Here is a 19,665-nt window from a genome sequence, read left to right as displayed (position 1 = left end):
CTTCATTCGGTATATTTTAACGGTCCCAGCCACGGTCACTCTGCTCCATTTGTTGTGAATTTAACAACAGCTGAATAATAAGCATATTTGGTTAAAAGACAATTATGCGATTTCCCGCAGCTAGCTTATAGCGCCCCCATCACCCCGTGATTGCCATGCGAAGAGGGGAACCTGCCGTAGTGTCGCCACTTATCCCGCAGCCCAGCAAAGCGCTCGAGCGCCCGGACAAAGCAGCCCCAAATAATAAGTAATTCCGCGGAAAAGCACTTTACAAAGATGTCGACGGAGGAGCATGTGTGGCGAGCGCATGTTGTGAGGCGATTACGCGAACGCAACCGCAAGGAGTGCGAGAATTTCAAGGAAATCATCGAACAAAGTAAGCATCTTCCCACACAGGGCAGCGCGGTGCGGGAGCGCCAGCGAGTCGGCCCCCAAAATGACACACACCACTGGCCGTCATTGTCACCCTGCTGCTCTCGCTCCGCTCCGCTCCACTTCTCACGCCCAATTACTCTAATTGCCTCTCGTTAATTTCAGACAACCGCCTGATCGATCATGTCGCGCAGCTCAAGTCGGACAACCTGAAGCTGTCCGTGGAGAACGAGCAGCTTCGCAGTGCGGTGTCAACAGGTGGCACCGGCTCCAATGTGGCCATTGCCACGCTGGAGAAGAAGCTGCTCAGCCAGCAGGAGGAGCTAACGGAGCTGCACAAGCGGAAGGGCGAGAATTCCCAGATGATTGTGGACCTTAACCAAAAGGTCGAACAGCAAAGGATCATGATATCCGAAAAGGAGCACAGGTAACAGATGAGTGCTTGGGAAGTACAAAAGCAAATTAATTTGGAAGTATTATCTGTATTATACCTTAAATACAATCTAGAGATTATTAAGTACGTTTAGGAGGAGATATCTCAAAGTTTACAAGAAAATGCATATTATTTTTGCAATATTTCGTTAAATTTCATAGTGTTTACTATGTTTTCCATTAGATTAGCCTATAGTGTTCCCATTATATTGCCAGTTAAGTCTAACTATTGCACTAAGTATCTTGAAATGTGACAAATTGAACACAGTTTCATAAATTAATTCAATAATTCCAACCTATTTCCTTAATTGTAGCCTCGCGGAGCAGCAAACGAACAACAATCGATTGCGGGCTGAAGTGCAGCTACTTCACTCGAGTTTGGAGGAGCTCAAGAAGTTGAACAACACCATGCTGGATGAGCATACAGCCCTGCAGCTAGCATTCAGCTCTCTAGAGGATAAAATGCGAGGAGTACAGGTAAGTTTCACGATCACCACAGCATTGATTTATATCTCAGAACAATCAAAAAGGCTACCACAAAATTCTACGTGTATCTAAATTAAGAAAGTGTTTTTTCTTTTGGAAGACGAAACAAAGCATTAGTAAGTAGCACGTCGCTACATTTATGTAGGTGTCGCCTTGACACTTTTGATGTACGCTTTTCCAAAGGTCGATGTTCCTAAAATAAAGACAAATAAATTTTGTCAACAACGGAAGGGATTCTTCATTCTGTAAGGAATTGTATAATCAATTGTTAAACTCTTAACTCACTTAAATTTTTAAAGAATTTTATGAACCACATATTTTGCACATTGTTCAGAAAGTGAGATACATTTTTATTGTCAATAAACCATAACCATTCTTTATCAGATGAATGGTATGAAATATGGCTTACCCATTAAAAATATAATAAATTTCACACATTTATAGTTTATATTTGTTTACCCTTAATTTATTTATTTAATATGGAACATTGTCTTCAAGCCTAAACTCTCCAAGTAGAATAGTGTGTCTCGCGGTGCTCACTGATCCATAACAACTAAAATAATGTACACTAGCTCCGTATTTTATTCGGGCAAGCCGATAAATATATATTGCAGATGGCTACAAACGCTATGGATTTATTATGCCTATAGATACATAGGGGAAAAGCTTGCTATCTTTTCCGATTTCGATCCAGTAGCACATTAGCGTTCATCGTGGAAAAGCAGTTCTCGCAGCAAAACGGCTCTAAAAATATATACATAATTTCTAAATATGAAAAAGCATTTGTTGAAGAGCTTTTCGTTCTCTGTCGATTCACAGGATGAAAATCGGTGTCTGCTGGAGCGTTTGATGCGTTACAAGTCCAAGGATGCAGACAAGTTGAACGAGGAGAACGAGAGCATAATAAGGTACGTTGTTCATATTAAGTTCATTTGGAAAGCATTAATATCATGAAGAAAACATACAATTTAATATATTTGCATATCCTCTGTTATTTATTAATATTCATGTACGCACATGTACATAAATGCATTTTTATACTACGATAAGTGCTGAGATAAAGACTGGTTAATCGCGTTGCTTATCTAACGCTTATAAAGGAATGGTGATAAAAATCACATGTAAACAGTTAACAAATACATATAATATTGTTGTTGTAGAAAATTTTCCTATACTCTTCATAAATTTTTGGTACATTTTTTATTTAAAAATCATGCAGGATAAAAAGAAGTTTAATAATAAAAAGTTAATCAACTAGAAGAGGTACGTTTAAAGATATATAGCGTCGGATGTATAGAAAATTTTATTTTATTGTTTTAAATAGATATCCTTAAAAGTACATTTTTGGTAATCCCTTTTTATTTATTTCCAAAATAACTGTGAAGTTTTTTGAATTAACTAGTATATTGATTTATGGTTGTATCCATACATCGATTGATGCCTTAATTATAATGCATTGAGGAAAGAACATCTTTTTCAAGGGATTCCTTTCTAGCAAGACCCTTGTGTATTTCGTTACTTATATGATTTTAGAACCTTCGGATCTTTCTTTATATAAAGTTATTTTAGAGATTTCAGCACTACGACTCCTCACCTAGAGTTACAGAGAATAAATAATCATTTTTAATGCCCACCCAAATCACCAAAGCAAAGCAAGCAAGTTAACCGAAAAAAGCGGATGACGGGAACTACCAATTCTACCATAAAGGTTGACGGATAACTACCACACACAAAACTGCATGTAATCAATATCCTGTATTTCTCCACTAACACCCCTAACACACCCGCCAAGGAGTAGAGCGGACCATTTAGACGAAAATATACATACTCTCGACTGTGTCATTCATTCTGATTTGCTCCTTTTGATTTTTTGGTTCAATATAAATGTATAACCGTTTTTAAACATATCTAGAAAAAGACTGCCGTCAATTTTCAGGAAACGTTCGGCCAAACTGAAACGTGACCTTGAGGACGCCGTCCGTGAGCCCAGTTCATCGTCCGGCAACGTTCCAGCATCGTCGTCGCCCGGTGCAGCATCGCTGCAGCGCAACTCCACCAGTCCTGCCCAGTTCGTTGGCGGTATCATTGGCGACGAGGACTTCGACGAGGCCACAATTAATGGCGCCATGGAAGCCATAGGTCTGGATGATAATGAATATATTAGCGCTCGTTTTACAGCAGGCATCGAGGTTGGTGACACAACATGCCGAACTTCCATCGATGTCCTGAAGGCCACGGGCTATATGGGTCAGGCCAATCCGACCAAGATCCTAATGAAATTTGAGGCGCATGAAAACGAATCGCATGCGGTGCGCTGGAGTCCCGTGGAGCGTATGGTGGCCACCGGTGGCGCGGATCGCAAAGTGAAACTCTGGGATATTGGCAAAAGTGAGTTTGCATATTAATTTATCTATTGTATTTTAGGGGTATCTATGTATGAGTGTTTCTCTAAAAGAATTAAATTAATTAATTGCGGAACTATAGGGGATCTTAATATCCGGTTATTACCGGATTATGTTTGGGAAAATACCTAGCTATGATATGTATGTTGTGGTAGGTCCAATATGAATTGTACTTTATTGAGCTTGAAGACCTTTAGATTTAAAGCAGATGCATATATTTGAATTTTATTTATGAGAAATTAATAGATCTAAAGAATATTGATTAATTGTTCGTTGAAAATTATATTAAATACCATATAAACATCGTTGTATCAAGAGAAGGGAAGAATCCTATGCTATCTATTATCAAACGTATCGCACTTATTATTTTATTAAAAATATCGTAAACTATAACATATTTAAATTTGTAATATCAAAAATGAATGTATCTGTAATTTTTGCGTTGTCAAACATCTATTTTATCCATATATCAATATATTCTGTCATCTTTACTTTTCACTAAAATAAAACAAAAGAACATAAAAATGTCATAGCTTTAATCTATAAATACCATAATACGGTTATTTAAGTGTTTGTTTAATGTGGATAATATTTAATAAATTACTAATGTATATGTTTATTTTTAATTATAGATTCCACCGAACCACGCGCCGTTCTAAGCGGCAGCAGTGCCGGCATCAATTCAGTGGATTTCGATTCCACCGGCGCCTATATATTGGGCACCTCCAATGATTACGGTGCTCGGGTATGGACGGTGATGGATAATCGACTAAGAGTGAGTAAAGTCTTACAAGCAGCCTAATTAGTAATATTTATAATTAAAACTAAAACATATTCGTGCGCTTGTGTGGGAAGTATTACGGTTTACAATAAGACAATGAGCATTAATTATCAAAATGATGGAGATTCCGGAATGCTTTGACAGCTGGATAATCTACTTTTTAGTATCTTCTTCTGTGACCCTTTTTCCCTAGGAAAAATGTAAATTTTGAAATTAGAATTCAATGGTGTTTTCACACGAGAACAAGAAAGTAATGCGTGCTCGCTAAAGAAACATACTAATTACAATTAGTGTGTATCTCAAATGGAACCACACTTTCCTTTTCTATTGTTATTATCTTGTTTATACTGATTAAAAAACGGACTTCTTTGATGCCCCCTGATTTATAAAGAATTTTCAGCCCTCGTGATGTTCTTTCTTCGCCTTTGTTTATCCATTTACCCCTCTGTCTCAGTATATCTATAGGAGCAGACAGACATACAGGCATACCAATGTCAATGTTTATAAATAAATTTTGCATGTTTGCCGCTTTCTAACTCGGAAAAAAGGCGAAAAGTAAACACAGGCCGGCGGGTAAACATTACAGAGACGCTGAATGTGTTTACTGATATAGTGAATAAAGCACTTTAACTATGATATGTCCGTATGCTGGGAGTCTGCTCATAGTTCTAGTCTCAGATGCATGAAGAAATGATTTTATGCTTTGCTTACACCTTGGGAATTCCTGGGAATTTTTTAACAAGTGAAACTTTTAACATTTAATTTAAAAATCACAAATTGCCAAGCAATTTATCAACTTCATAAGAGGCTCCCTGATATCTTAAAAGCATTCTAAGAAAGTGCAAATATTTGCTATTCGGCAGCATTTCCCTAGACGATATTGAGTAAACAAATTCGGATGTGAAAAAATAACCCAGAAATTGACATATTTATCCTACAAGGCGCATTAAATGGATATTTTTGAGAATGTTTATCGGGAAATCAATTTCGTTTGATGGTCATAAATAAAAGTCGCGGATGAAAGCTTGAAGGAAAACCAAAACTGGCCTATAACAGATGCACAATGTTGGCCTGAATTGTGGCAGCGGCGCATTATCTTCCTTACCCCAAGGTTCATCTCCACCCGGCCTGGTCAGGCGAGATCCGCCGGTTCGCAGCCACTCCATCCATTTATGCTGCACATCGTCCGCATGCGAACCAACAAACATACAAGTGCAGTTCTTCCTGCTTCTCCGCCTGCGCGACGACGACGACGACGCTTCTAACTGGTATTTCTGGATTGACATTTAAACGGTTCTTTTGCGCACAACTGGAAACTGTAACTGAAGAATAGCGCCCGAGTGCTGCACTGCAGCATTAAAATGAGCACACTGACTTGTACGGCCTCTGGCCACAATGCGATCAAAACAGTCATCTGATTGCCGGGTTATTATCATTTATGCTTGGGCCTCAACTCTTTTTTTTTGTTGCCAATTCGCATCCCGCATCCGCACTTGGCATCGCCCAGAATGTTATTTGGACCATTTAGCACTAATTAGCAGATCAATACCTCAACCGAAAGTAATTGGCAGTTGAGGAGAGGCTTTCTATCAATTTTCATAATAGTTTATTGTCCGGAATTCATATATATCTTACTTGTATATGATGACTAACCTAAATTTGAATTATATTCTGCTGACCTAAAATAATAGATAAAGATTTATACATAGTTAAATCCTTATCATTTTCCACTTAACAAGCTTTAAGTTATTTGGAACTTTCCCATTGATTATTAGAATTATGCATCAGTTTCACCTGATTGTTTGGAATAAAAAACTTACTAGTTCTGATAAATTGATAAAGAAACAACCTTGCAGTGAAAATCTATCATAACTATGCCAAAAATGCATTAAATCAATCGGAAAGCTTTCCTAAGTTAGTTTTAATCAGGTTAATAAATCTGCATACTCATTTTACAGTTTTTAAAAACTCAACATTTTATAAATTTTTGACAATTTTAACGATTTAACCCCTCATACAAATTCTAAATTTTGAAAAAATTTTGAGAAATTTTGTTCACTGCCGGACATCACTAAATCGATTCCGCTGTTGATGCTGATCAAGAGTATATATGGTTTATAGGGTCAAAAATAATTCCTTAACGCTCTGCAAACTTTAGAATTAGAATTAGAATACCCTGCAAGGATATAATGATAAAGATAGCGTATTTTTCGTACAATATCAATAAAGTATCAATATTTATTGCCATCCTTAAGAAGCATGATAGTATCTTTATTAGGTTATGTTCACCCAGAATTATCCTAAGAGTAATAACCTTTCACATATTCAAAGTCTACAATTTCTCAATTATCTCTGTATCATAATACTGCTCTTAATTAAACATTTTCCAATAGAAAAGGGCTTATAAACTATTATTATCGATCAGGTTTCAAGCAAGACAGGTTTCTAAGCTCTGGCAAGGATAGGCACTTATAAATTTAGCAGCTCCTGTGATTTGTTCCTCCTAACACCATAATAATAATAATTAGCATTAAATCAATAGCTTCACTCGGGGAGCCTCATTACGCTGGACATATATTTTCCTTACTTTGTGGCTTATTTTAAAGAGGACATTTCACACGCAGCATACTTTGCTGAATTTTGAAGCCACCGGTTTCGTTGACAACATGTTTTGGTGGCAAACAAACCTCTTAAGAGAGAGAGAGAGCTCCCTCCATCTATGTTATTAGTTTGTTGGTTCGGAACCGGTGTCTCTTTCCCCAGACCCCAGACACTCTTTGCTCCAGCTCTCTTCTCTCCAGAGGTTCTCCAAATAAGCCCCCAGGAGAGGTGGTGTTCAAGTCAAACATGTTTGACTGTGCTTCAAGCCACACTGCGCGTACATTGACCGTTCGACTTGACCGGTTGCCGGTTGGAAATCGGACTCGGCTCGGACTTGGTGTTGGAGTTGGAGACGAGGCTCTTTAATTAAGAGAGAACAATTCTACATTAACATTTAAGGCCACCCCTTGAATGTTTATTTATTAGAAGACCTTGAATCTTTCATCTCCCATCCACCTGAGATTTCTTATCTTACCTTCCCATATATCTATGCATTTTCCCCCAATTATTTCATTTAAGTGCCTACAGCTTCCTGATAATAAATCAGGCATTTCTCCTGATCCCCAGGAAGTTGTACTTTTATCTAATCTGGTTTCTTGATGTCATGCCTCTAAGTTGTAAGATAAATATTCAAGAATTAACAGTTCTTTGAACGAGAGAACCAGCGAAGAGTCCCCCTTGCCAGGTGTCAATGACTCTCATTCATATATATATAGTATATGTACATATAGTAAAGAATGTAACTCTCTGGGTTAGGAAGAACTGTAAGATGACATTACCATGTAGTCGACCGGCTACAGAAATCCATCCAAGCGACCTATGTCAATAAATTTCCAGCGGAGTTAAGATCCGAGTTTTTAACGCCGCAATTAAATGTCTGCCAGCGGACACTTTTTTTTAATTGCACGCCGTTCTAGTGAAAGATACTTAGCTGGCGTAATTAGCCGGTTTCTGGTGGAAGGTACTTACTTACTTACATATACGACATATGCCAGAAAAGGTGTTGGCGGTCCATGTCCCCATATCTGTCCCTCTGTCTCTCTGACTGGGTTAGGATTAGCTTTTATTTAAAGATGCTGGCCACAGTGCCCTATAACGTATTTTAGCTCTAACTGTTTTGTACCGAAATCTCGGGACTATTTTGCAGCACACGCTGACGGGTCATAGTGGTAAAGTAATGGCCGCCAAATATGTCCAAGAGCCCATTAAAGTGGTGACCGGAAGCCATGATCGCACTCTTAAGATCTGGGATTTGCGCAGCATCGCCTGTATAGAGACGAAATTTGCAGGATCGAGCTGCAATGATCTGGTGACCACCGATAGCCTGGGATCAACGATCATCAGCGGGCACTACGACAAGAAGATACGATTCTGGGACATACGCACCGAAAAGCAGGCGGATGATGTCCTAATGCCGGCCAAAATAACGTCTTTGGATTTGTCAAAGGGTAGGTGCTGGAAATTCCCATTAACACATATATTTATTGATTTATTTGATACAGATTGCAATTACCTCATATGCTCTGTAAGAGATGATACTATTAAATTATTAGATTTACGCAAAAATCAAGTTATATCCACGTTTACGTAAGTGTTTAGCAAGTTTCAATAGCTCTTAGATATGATTTATTCAAGTTGTATTTCCAAACAGAAACGAACACTTTAAAATCAGCTGTGATTTCGCTCGGGCTTCCTTCAACTCGAGCGGCCTAAAGATCGCGTGTGGATCAGCGGATGGCGCCATATATATTTGGAATGTGAATGGTTTCCTCGAAACTACTTTAAAGGGACACAGGTAAGGGTCGTCTTTGATAGGATCTAACAAGTACTTGACTTTGTACCAACAAAGAGCTCTTAAGAAATAACTATGAGATTTATACAATATAATATTTTATTGTTCTTTTATTATTTATTTCCCTAATAGCACTGCTGTAAATGCCGTCAGCTGGAGCCCCAATAGTAATATGCTGGCTTCTGTTGGCAAGAACAAGCGATGCATTATCTATTCGGATTCGTAGCCCTAAGTGATGTTGCCATAATAATCGTCGTCAGTCAGTGTCGGTTCCAAATTACTGAAACGCTTATATAGTCAGAGTCAGAGCGCCAATGCGGAGGAGAGTCTGCTGTAAATATATATAGTAAACGCGGTTGGCGAATGGCAAAGGTAACTCCAGTGCCGACTGTTTTAATTATTTTATTTCATTATTTTTTATTTATACATGAAAAGGATATAGTTTACAAATTGTATCAATTCATATAATATATATATATAAATATATATATGAGCTAAGTAAATGTTTTCCTAATGTAAAAATAATAAATTTCTATATATATATATTGTACACTGGGTTGCACATATAGTTACGACCAAAATAATGTAGTATGTACGTGTATAAACGAATTAGGTTTACAAAACCCCAGTTAAAAGAGTGTGTTTTTAGCCGTTTTTTGTGTACTTTTTTAAAAGATAAAATGACGTTAAGTGGTTACAACAAGACGCGCCTTTCTTTAAATATTTAACTAATGTCTGTGTAGCTTTATAAATAACCTAAATTTCGGCTTTACAATTTTCTAAAACATTCTATTGAACAAAATAAATAACGAAAAAAAGAAAGTTCACTTGAAACTGTGTGTTAAATCTTTCACTTCTCAAGAGATTTATTATTTCTAGAATAGAAATTATCGAAATTTTTATATTGTAGATCACAAATGAACTATTTTTATTTGCCAATTAAGTCTAACTTTAGCTCTTCCTATAGATTTACTTCTGAAAAATAATAGGTTTAGAGCAGAGTATTGAGCCAAGTTTGCGATTTTACGACTGTGATAGTGATATATGATCTTGCATTTACTGACTGCCACCTGTGCTGCCTGTGCTGCCACCTTGGGCTGCAAATAATGCTCATTCGAGCAGAGCTCTTATGCATCCTTCGAACGTGATGTATTTTAATTTCTGCATATGTGATCAATTCTTGGCACGAATGCTGGAACAGAGCTCTGGGCAGAAGGAGAACACAAGAGCACAAGAGGACCAATTATTTCGTGTGCTGACGGAGCACAATCGACACTGGGGAATCTCTAATTGAGCGAGGAAAATAGCCACGGCTCCACCATCATTACAAATCTAACGTACATTCATTTTTATCGCCTTGCATGCATGCCTTAATTAAGAATCTTTCCAGATTATGTTCTATAGAAGAACCACAACTTAGCGCTAAGTACCGCAGCGATATAAAATCTCCGTGGCGCTCTCCAGTGCGAGTGGTACCTACTTCAAGTACATATATAGTGTCGTTGAAGATGCAATGCTAAGTAAATTAATTGAGAGGAATTCCGTCAACTGCCAGGAGGCAAAGAAGAGTGAGCTCTGAGCGCTGGGGATGAGAGGATGAGGTGACAGGCGGACAGGAGTCACTTTCCCGTATGCATATACAGCATACAGGCTAGCGAGCGTTCCTCCAGCTAAGATAAAGATACAAATCTGCACGAAGCCTGTTTCCTGTTGTGCCGAGGGTGCATTTATTTGCATGATTCACACAGCTGCTGCTGGATCTTCATACAGGTGTACCATCCACATGGCAATAATGAAGATGGGACGTTGAGTCGCGTCGCCGTCGCCATAGCCGTCGCCTCGCTGGGAAACCTAGGGGGAAACAAGCACGACATTTGGACCTTCCTTTCTGCTGCCCACATGGAAAAGTGAATCGCTGCCTCGACTGCCTCCACTGAGGAGGAGGATTCATCTGGCGAGTGTGTGTCGTGCATTTTGGGCGACTCTAAGTGAGCATGTTCCTGGAAATCCAAGGCCCTTGAGTCGCCTTTTACAGTTGTGGCTGCATTTTAAGTTTTATTGAAGTATAAATAATAATTCGCAGGTGTCTGCATTCCCAGTCTTGATTCGCACAATTCGTTATGCGTGGGTAAGGTGAGTTTTTTTTACCGACTTACTTACCTTTCCCATATTTATAATCGCAAATCCAAGCAATTACTTTCGTAATTTCATATTTATAGCTGGAAGAAAAAATGTAGAACCAGTCCCACAAATCAGAAAAACTAAGACACGTAATTTGTAATTCATTTTATTTAGTATTCATTCAGCCTCCCCGCGAAAGCCCAGAAAATCACACAGAGAGCTCATTAAAAATCTTAAGGTTTAATAATAATAAGATGAGTTTCGTTCCATAAAATTAGGGGGGTTCAATGCAAACATTAAACAGCTATTGATATGTAATAAATTAGGTTGCTTAAGCTTAGACCAAGGCATGCATTCGACAATGCCGATGCAGATACAGATGAGGGATTTAAGTGTAATATGCATTAGTTTTTTACAAATGTCAACCAGCGTAGTTCCGAAGTCGCAAAGGGAGTTCAATGCCAGTGTCATAGGTCGAACTGCCTTTGCAAGTGGGGAATCGCGGAAATCTCAGTACTAAATAAAACGCCATGGCTGCAATGCAAACAATCTGAATTCCACCGAACAAGACACACATTAATTTCATTTCTCTAAAATCGTGCACTGACTAGATAAGGCTAATAGCGGTACGGATCGGATGTGGTATCAGGACGACGGGTATTCGTTATTAATTAGCATAACTTTTCGTAAATATTGATTGCACCTTTTGAAGCTTAGACGTTAATGCTGTAAGTTATATGAATATTGCATTCGGTTCGAATCTGTGCTCTTAGTATGAATGCTGATACGGCTGCAGTTTCTGGCGGCGTTGATAGCAGTACGTCCAAATGGCGATCACGGCCAACTGGGTTAGCAAGAAAATGGTGGCAGCGGTAATAAGACCTAATTGGGGAGAAAAGTTAAACGCATGCTGTAGCATATACTTTCATTCTTTGGAGAATCGGGTATCTAATCGAAATTACTTCTTTTTTTGTGGCAAGAATTTTAAGTGGTCTCAACTGGCTGGCGGGCCATAAAAGAGTGTTCACTTACCAATGGCGTTAACGCAGAATCCATGACCCTCTTCGTTGGCCGTAAAGGTGGTTTCATTGCCATCATAATAATCCCCGCTCTCCTGTTTATCCTGCTTAAAGCCAAACTTATCCGTTATCTGAATGGACTGCACCAGCAGCATGTCGCTGGGTGTGGACTTGGACTTGGTTGCCTCAATATCCCGTCGTGGTCTGGGATGATCATCTAAAAATGGAATGGAGAATGGTTGGAAAAGGAGAAAATTGTTTAATATTTGGTAAGGGTTTCCTATTTACATTTTATCTATATATATTTATATTTTTCTTATATCAAATATAGTTAAACCACTCACCAGTTGTATTCAGCGATCTGCGCTTGCGGCCATAGGACAACAAGGACCTGAACTCTCCACTAGTATCCTCCTGTTCGCACTGCACCGGCTCGCAGCTGGGCATGCACGGCGTGACCAAAGCTCGGAACTGGACCACCTCGCTCGACGGGAACTTAAAGGCATCGAAGTTGGAGAGCAACATTTTTCCAGAAATCGAACCCTTGTAGATTGGTCCCATGATGAAGTGATCAGTGGGGCAGCCATTTGAGTCAATCAACGTAATCTCCGAGTTATCCACACCGTCCATGGCCACCAGCTCCCGAATGAAGATCTCATACGGACTCTGCTCGTCAACAATCTCGAACTTCAGGGCCAGCGGATCGCCCACCTCGGCGGAACGCATCATATCGGAGCCATCACGCGATGTAATGCGCATGATTACATTCGGTGACTCCACAATGACCTCCTCGGACAGAACCGGCATAATGTCACCGCGCACATCCAGGTCAACGCCATTGCTGACCGACTTGTTGGTCAGATCGTACTGACAGGCCAGAGCCAATCCCAAGTCAGAGGACGTCACAATCATGTCGTGGTGCTGGATAATGATGTCGTTAACATAGCGACCCGCCGTGCTCTGTCGCACATTGCACTCCAGATCGTGATAGTTCATCCGCAGCTCAAAGTCCAAGGCGCTCTTCACATCCACCGAGCAGGACTTGGGCGAACCCTTGGCGTACACCTTGCCGTTGAAGAGCTTGGAGGTGCGAATGCGGGCCAGCATGTCGCCACCGCCACACTCAATGGTAACATTGTAGCAGGAGGTGAGCTCATAGGTCGAGGCCTCTGGCACCTCCAGGAAAGGCTCCTGAACATCGGCCAAGGTGGCTCTACTGTGATGCGAGAGACGGCAAACCATGTCTCCAGTATCGTTGTAATCATAGGAGTGGCACCTAGCAAGGAGTAATTGTTGGAACAACCAAATAAGAACGGGTGAGTTGGGAAGAATATGATTCTTACTCTATCAAAATGATTATGATATTTGATTTCTTAAGCTAACCTTGTAAAGGGTAAAAGGTTCAAAGGAGAGTTTATAATTCGCAAGACCCAAGTTTGTTTAGATATTTATAAGAAACACCTGTAGCTAGATGCTCGACTTACCTATAAGGTGAATTGAGACAGAGCTCCCGGCATTCGTCAATGCTGCTGACCTCCTGATAAACCGAGTCCACCGTCTTTAGAATGCGACCCGGCAGACGTTTGAATTCGCACAACTTGTTTGGTTCATCGACACAGTGATTCTCGAGGTAATCGGTACCCTCGCTGATCTGGAAAGCCTGTGACCCGGCCAGGGTAAGGCGATCCAACTCGCTTAGCTCACAGGCGCCAGAGGAGCGATCATAATTGGCCGATCTAAGATGGGGGGATAGGAAATTGAAATAAAAGAGCGGCTTATTTACACTTGCTTCTTTTTATGGAACAATTAACGCGCGCCCGGTGGGGTAATCTCTCCTGCCCGAATTAAATGTCAAGAAGGGGAGAGACAACGACCGTCGAAAAAGATAGCAGCTAGTAAAGCCACTCCAGTAAAATGTTTCAGTTCAGTTCAGTTTCAGTTCTTACCTGCATGTGAATTCTGTTTCGCTCAGGCAAAGTTCAAAGCACTCGCGTCTGGACGCCAGCGACACGGTACGCTTAACTTCCGTCTTGAGCTTGTAATTTTGCACACGATCGACGTACCAGGCCCGGGAGCAGGGCTTCACCGAGAGGCATGATTTTTGGGCATAGATTGTGAACACGGGGAACTGCGACTTTGTTAGGGCGCCTGCGACGAATACGACGAATATATCCGTAATTAACGAGACTCTTTCTGTTTGCTTAGACCTGTGTAAGTAGCTTACCCGGTAATTGATCGGCATGGGCGGAGAAGAGCACGCAGAGCCCGGTCTCGTAGTTCACTGACTGGCAGGTTTTGTTCTTCCGACAGGTGTCCAGGCAATCGGTGAGCATCAGTGTACCCGGCTGTGAATCCATCAGTTTTTCGGGAGCAGAGAATACATAGCTAATAGGAGCCATTAAGCCCGTTTAATTACCATTCCAGAAGGGATATGAGAATTGATCCTTACCCTGTTACAATCTCGAATCCCACCAGTTCGGGCTGGCACTCCACGGGGGCATTGTCGTAGTAGATACTATCCTCCTCGGAACCCTGGGCACTGCTGGACTGATCCGAATTGGCCGGCAAATCATATGCCGAGTTACGAGTCTCCACATTTTCCGCCGGCACTGGACTTTTGGCCACAGGCTCGGTTTTATTATTTATTTCGACGGCCTTTGTCTCCTCTAGACTTGGCACCTCGGTTTGGGCATCGCTGCCTTCTTCGGAAGCAATTACCTGGCTGGCATTGGGTAGGGCTTCTGTGGCCGATTCCGCCGCTGCTAATCTGCGAATCCGCAGGTGCTCCTTGGCGGTGGCCGCACTGTAAATCATTAGGGCCAGAATGAGTTGCCTCATTAAGTTAATCTTGGCCATTTTACGAGTATCACTGTGGGGCACCTGCAAAATTCAAAGGGGAGTTCTCTAATGTTAACGGCTTCCTTTTCCAATTAAATATTAAAGTTTTGCCTTGAAGGTTACATTAAATAAGCTAAATGGCTTAATTTTCTTGTATGTTAAAACAATTAATCAATAACTAGAGTCGTGATATATTTATCAATTTATAAATGTATTTCCTATTATAACCCCATACACATTATGATCCTTTCCGATCTTCTTTTATTAGCCATGAAAATTACTTTCCAAAGCCAATCTCCTCTCATTTTTTGTACTAAACAAACTGTCTTAAAGTTAGTTAGTCCCCCACTGTTGGTTTATATAGCATCTTTTTATTGGACGATTGACTACTACTATACGTACGCAGGCGCACTGACTAAATCACCTCAAATTAATTTGTTTGCCATAAGGCGTAACGCGAATTATAGAAGATCCCGCGGGATAGACAATATCACGGCCATGGCCATGGACCCGTAAAGCGCCGTTGCGGAGACCGAGAGCACACCGAGCTCACGTCGATGACCCCGTGCACTATTCCAGCAGTTCCGCCGTTCCCCTTGGAGTTTTCTGGTCCGCTGGAGTTAAACTCTTGCGCAACTGCCGAGAGTTAATGGTCATCGCTTATGATTGACGGTTGTGCCGGCGGAGAGACTATCAAGACTATCAAGGGGTCATGAGCTCTAATTTTTCGCCAAGTACCATGTAGAACTTGTTTGGCCAAGTCAAGAGTTTCATTTCTTCCTCTTTTCTTATAGTGGTGCAAGTACCGTACCTTAACCGAACCTTAACAATTTCTAAAATTATTAATACAAACACATGATGCAGAGCAATAATTCGATTATAGGGAATAACATTACGATCCAACTGGTCAAGTCTGGCCATTGGAAACTGATGATGGGGCTTGGCTTCTGTGCCTTTTCCATAAGATGGATATGTTATTTTCGAGTTTCTAATTTTAATAGCTTTCTAGGGGTTTCTTTTCAGTATTTTAAGTTGTTTTTTAATGTTTTTAAAAAGAGTTTTAATGACAGGGAATTTTGTGATAGAAGCGCAGTTTTGTTATTAGTATAAAAAGCATTTAGAGTTGAGTTACAAGTTTTTTATAAACCCATTATAAAGTGTTGAAATTTTAAAATTAAGTTTTTGGCCGGGTATGGCTTGAAAGATTCTCCTGTTGATGCTGATCAAGAATATATATGATTTATATGGTCAGAAACGATGCTTTCATTGCCCAACAAGCTCCTGACTGAACTTATAGTACCTTGAAAGGTTATTAAATACTGTATAATTGTTGTATATTAATAAATCTAATTGGTATTTAAATATACAAAATAATACCTTAAATGTAGGGACTATAATAGTAACCCTTAATTAATCTAGAACTACTCTTCAAAATAGAGACAAGACAAACACTCTCCTCCCTTTCCGTTTTTAAGTAAATATCAAATTTCCGTTTGATTATTTCCGCTTGGAAACCCACCTGAATTATTACTTATGGCTGGCCACCAATTAACACACCGTTACTGTTTTAATAAATTACATACATAAATTCATATACATTCTAAGCCCGGGTTAGATAGCTTCACCGTTATGTTCTATGAATAGCCAGTAGTGTGCAGAAAAGTCGGACTGTAATGGATCCCCATCTTGGAGTAGGAGTAGAAGAAACGCCCGACTGACTACGCACTGGGAGCGGTAATCCGACGCTGCCCAAAAACTGATCTTTCTTTTTTTTTAGGAGAAGAGACTAGAGATAGCATACCGTTAATATGATTCATACGCCGGTCAAAGCGAACTTAATTAGATATAAAATGCTTGAAAGACTTTTGTAGGTTTTCTGGCGCTTTCAGTGTTTGTTTTCCCCTCCACATTTGATTCTCGCCTAAACGGAAAATGTCGGGGTCCGCTGCACATGAACATTGGGTATAGAGACAAACACACATAGGTATGTATATATCATTGCCATGTAAAGAATGGCCGCTCAGGAAGCTGCATTATAACGAGTCCATGACCATGTTATTGTACAAAATCTTGTAGAAAGCGGCAGAAGAATTGGGTCAATGATTATCGTCAAAAAGCTGTTTTGCCGAGCATAGACATACCATATGTATGGGTCGTTCGCTGCGCCCGCAGCGATCAGGTCCCAAGTCGAACCCAAATGCCGAAACCGAAACCCAATCCCAACCGGCTTTTGGTGTGGTTTCGGATGCGATTGATGCCAGGAGGAGGAAATAGCACCAAGCACCAAGCACCAGCACCAAGCACCAGCACAAAGCACCAGCACCGCGCCTAACTGTGTCGCTGCTGATCACAATCGATTAGTGCGGCGAGTCAGTCGTTTATATTGCCTAAATTACTGTTAAATGATGGTCGTTCTTTCGGGCCAAGAATTTCGACAATTACCAAATAAGGGGGGGAGCTGAAATATTTGGGATGCTCGTAAGTGGAATACAAGATGCCCAAAGGGGGTTAATTAATCAGAAAGAGGTAGTGCATCCTACATGGCTACATTGTATCTAAAGGGGAGCTCTAAAAGCCTCTTAATATTACAAATACATATAATAGATAATCATTTGTGCAACAAGTTAATACTTCTCGTTTTCTGTTCTTTTAAATGTCAAATCCTTTTGGCCTTTGTGTATTCAAACAATTAATAAACACAAATCACTCTTGGTCAACCCTTTTTATTACTGTTTAGCACTTTCCAAAAAACTCTTTCTTTTACTTTACTGATCAGCACAGTTAACGCGATTTTATTTCTTTTTCTCTTAATTGCTATTTTCTATTTCCAAATGCGACGACGACGACTACAAACTATACATCTGACCGACTTCAATTCCATTCACATTCAGCCTATTTCCAAATGCATGATGTAATTAAAAGATCTACACCCCAGAAATAAAAAATAAAACCAAAAGAGTCAATAGAAATCCGAGACTCGAGATCGACAAGAGGTTCCGCCAAAAAAAAAATAAGAAAACTTTCACCATTCTGAATGAATACTGAATGTGTTAATGACTTCATTTCCTTAGTCACCGAAAATTCAGGCAGCATATTTAACGGTAGATATCACACTGTTACATTAATCTACCGCTTTGCCAAATTTTCAATAAATATTGGCAATTATGGGTTCATGGGAGAATCGAAGATTTGATTTGGGTTTTATAATTTTCAACGATTAGCAGCAATTTTAGAGATTTGCGGTTTAGTAATTGCATTTCTTTTCTTGGATAATTTTTACATTAAGAACTTGATGAAAAGAAATGGCTTTCGTAATACTTAATCATCGATTAGGAGAGTTTAGGTTTTGAATAGGGTTAGCATGCTTTCAATAAATTTTTATTAATTTCATTGCAAAATCTTTTACTCTTTCCATACTTTTTTTTGCCGACAAATCGCTTTCGTAATATCCATCGATTAGCAACTCTTGGGTTCTTATGGTTTTGTAATTCCTGACTAAAACGTTTGCATTCTGTGCTTCGTTTTTCTTTTTGCAGTTTTATGTTGAAATATGTGTTACTTCATTATGACAAAGTCACATCATCCATCAACCCATTCCAAAACGGACGTCCTAATGTTCGCTAATGTTTTGACGGAAGCTGTAGCCATCCCAAAGTCTGGAGAGCATGTGTATAACGCGGGGTCTTTGCGTTTCGCACACACAGCTTCATGGAGCCTAAGTTCCTCCTCCTCGAGACTTTGGTCTTTTTAGTCTGCAGTCTGCAGTCTTCGCTCTTTGGTCTTCGGTCTTCGGTTCACTTATTCAGAATGATTGTCTCCGTTTTTTTCAATGCTGGGCATAGTCATCCGTCAGCTTGATCACTGCCGTTTAAATAAACCGGATTTTTCTTAGTTATTCCTCTGCAGTTAGTGCAAAAGGCTCATCATATCTGTATATAGCGGTTCGATTTGAACTCACTACGGTGGAAAACCCGAGAAATAATATGTATCTACACACGCAAAAACACGGCCTATAACAAACCCTATCTATAACTCATACATATAGTTAGTGGTTATTGCGAATAACAAGCGTTTTGCTATCCTTTTCCCGTGATGCGGCAGATTCTGTTTTTGTTAGGTAAGCCATAGAGCTCTTAATGTGACTATCGATTTCTGGACAATTACCTAATTAACAAAGTTATTTTTTTTACAGTCTATCCCGAATTCTCCGAGTCGGGGCGAAATTTTAGCTTAGTCACACTGAAACAAAACACTTTCGCAGCTCCAACAGAATAAAGGAGAGAAAACTTGAACCGAACTTGACCATTCGATGGTCGCCGCAGAACTGAAGTCTTCAATGCCGCCGAGTGACTTGTTATAAAAATTAGATAAAGAAGTTCTGGAGGAGTTGCTCCAACTGGCTGGTTTTGTTGTCTTTCGGGGCGAACACACTCACACCACACAGCAGAGCACAACCTGCACACACAGGTTGTGCGGAGCGAACTCGGAATTCTTACAAAAGAAAGTCTCGGGGCGATGGATGTGTGTGGCTGTGGCTGTTGCTGTGGATGCAGAGGCTTTGGAGCCCCTGAGAGAATCTCAAGCAAACAAAAAGAAATTGTTAGCATGGTAAATATCACCTGTACAAAGTCAAGTCTCTCCGTGGAGATCGCGATCTCTACACGTCGGTCCCAACTCGAACGTGTTCGGGATGCAACCCAGACTTTGGGCTCTCCGGTTGTAGTTAGAGTATTGTAATTGCGGTCAACGATCGAGAACAATGTGCACCTGTCTCTGCTCTTTCCCAGCTCTCTTCGGTTATTCTGTTAGCCAGGTAACATC

General features: G+C 40.2%; 3 protein-coding genes across 12 annotated transcripts in view; 2 read left to right on the top strand and 1 right to left on the bottom strand.

Annotated features, from left to right (window-relative positions):
• Positions 1-10,971, top strand: Atg16 (Autophagy-related 16). 8 transcript variants are annotated; one of them, XR_015273305.1, is made up of 12 exons: positions 1-376; positions 538-799; positions 1,119-1,281; positions 2,110-2,198; positions 3,227-3,678; positions 4,325-4,467; positions 8,222-8,522; positions 8,577-8,661; positions 8,726-8,869; positions 8,999-9,238; positions 9,834-10,203; positions 10,257-10,971. XR_015273305.1 is itself a non-coding variant. In XM_086840205.1 (10 exons), exons 1-10 carry the CDS (start codon positions 277-279, stop codon positions 9,090-9,092), a joined length of 1,833 nt encoding a protein of 610 aa, XP_086696331.1. In that variant the 5' UTR covers positions 1-276; the 3' UTR covers positions 9,093-9,700. The 8 variants fall into 8 exon arrangements, 2 of the variants coding, with proteins under 2 accessions (XP_086696331.1, XP_086696330.1); XR_015273304.1 differs by having other exon boundaries at positions 12-376; positions 3,203-3,678; XR_015273309.1 differs by lacking the exons at positions 1-376; positions 538-799; positions 1,119-1,281 and adding exons at positions 1,306-1,406; positions 1,474-1,535.
• The window catches only part of LOC110176419 (trypsin-1), a 41,605-nt gene continuing 32,804 nt past the window's right edge, over positions 10,865-19,665 (top strand). The window contains exon 1 of one of the 3 annotated variants that reach the window (XM_086840208.1): positions 10,865-10,999. The gene's annotated coding sequence lies outside the window, so the exon portion shown is untranslated. Of the gene's footprint in view, positions 11,000-13,182; positions 13,323-19,665 lie in introns of those variants that run through there. The other 2 variants (XM_086840209.1, XM_020942762.2) reach the window with 2 other exon arrangements.
• On the bottom strand, positions 11,626-19,176 carry neo (ZP and PAN domain-containing protein neyo). The gene is made up of 8 exons (XM_020942758.2): positions 19,009-19,176; positions 14,456-14,886; positions 14,231-14,391; positions 13,953-14,154; positions 13,491-13,742; positions 12,351-13,282; positions 12,020-12,223; positions 11,626-11,869 (listed from the first exon to the last, which is right to left on the bottom strand). The coding sequence occupies exons 2-8, from the start codon at positions 14,860-14,862 to the stop codon at positions 11,757-11,759; spliced, it is 2,271 nt and encodes a 756-aa protein (XP_020798417.2). The 5' UTR covers positions 14,863-14,886; positions 19,009-19,176; the 3' UTR covers positions 11,626-11,756.

This window comes from Drosophila serrata, unplaced genomic scaffold (genome assembly GCF_035046125.1).
Source record: "Drosophila serrata isolate PLE 108 unplaced genomic scaffold, ASM3504612v1 contig_382, whole genome shotgun sequence".
NCBI classification, from domain to species: Eukaryota; Metazoa; Arthropoda; class Insecta; order Diptera; family Drosophilidae; genus Drosophila; species Drosophila serrata.
The sequence above is the reverse complement of the archived record's forward strand: the minus strand, read 5'-3'. Positions and strand labels throughout refer to the sequence as shown.

Bases quoted from the DNA above. Each gene is read 5' to 3' on its own strand.
- Atg16 (XM_086840204.1), top strand. From the start codon at position 277: ATGTCGACGGAGGAGCATGTGTGGCGAGCGCATGTTGTGAGGCGATTA. The intron at 377-537 runs GTAAGCATCTTC...CGTTAATTTCAG, and splicing joins CAAGGAAATCATCGAACAAA to ACAACCGCCTGATCGATCAT. The intron at 800-1,118 runs GTAACAGATGAG...CCTTAATTGTAG, and splicing joins ATATCCGAAAAGGAGCACAG to CCTCGCGGAGCAGCAAACGA.
- neo (XM_020942758.2), bottom strand. From the start codon at position 14,862: ATGGCCAAGATTAACTTAATGAGGCAACTCATTCTGGCCCTAATGATT. The intron at 14,155-14,230 runs GTAAGCTACTTA...TATTCGTCGCAG, and splicing joins CCATGCCGATCAATTACCGG to GCGCCCTAACAAAGTCGCAG. The intron at 13,743-13,952 runs GTAAGAACTGAA...CCCCCATCTTAG, and splicing joins GAAACAGAATTCACATGCAG to ATCGGCCAATTATGATCGCT.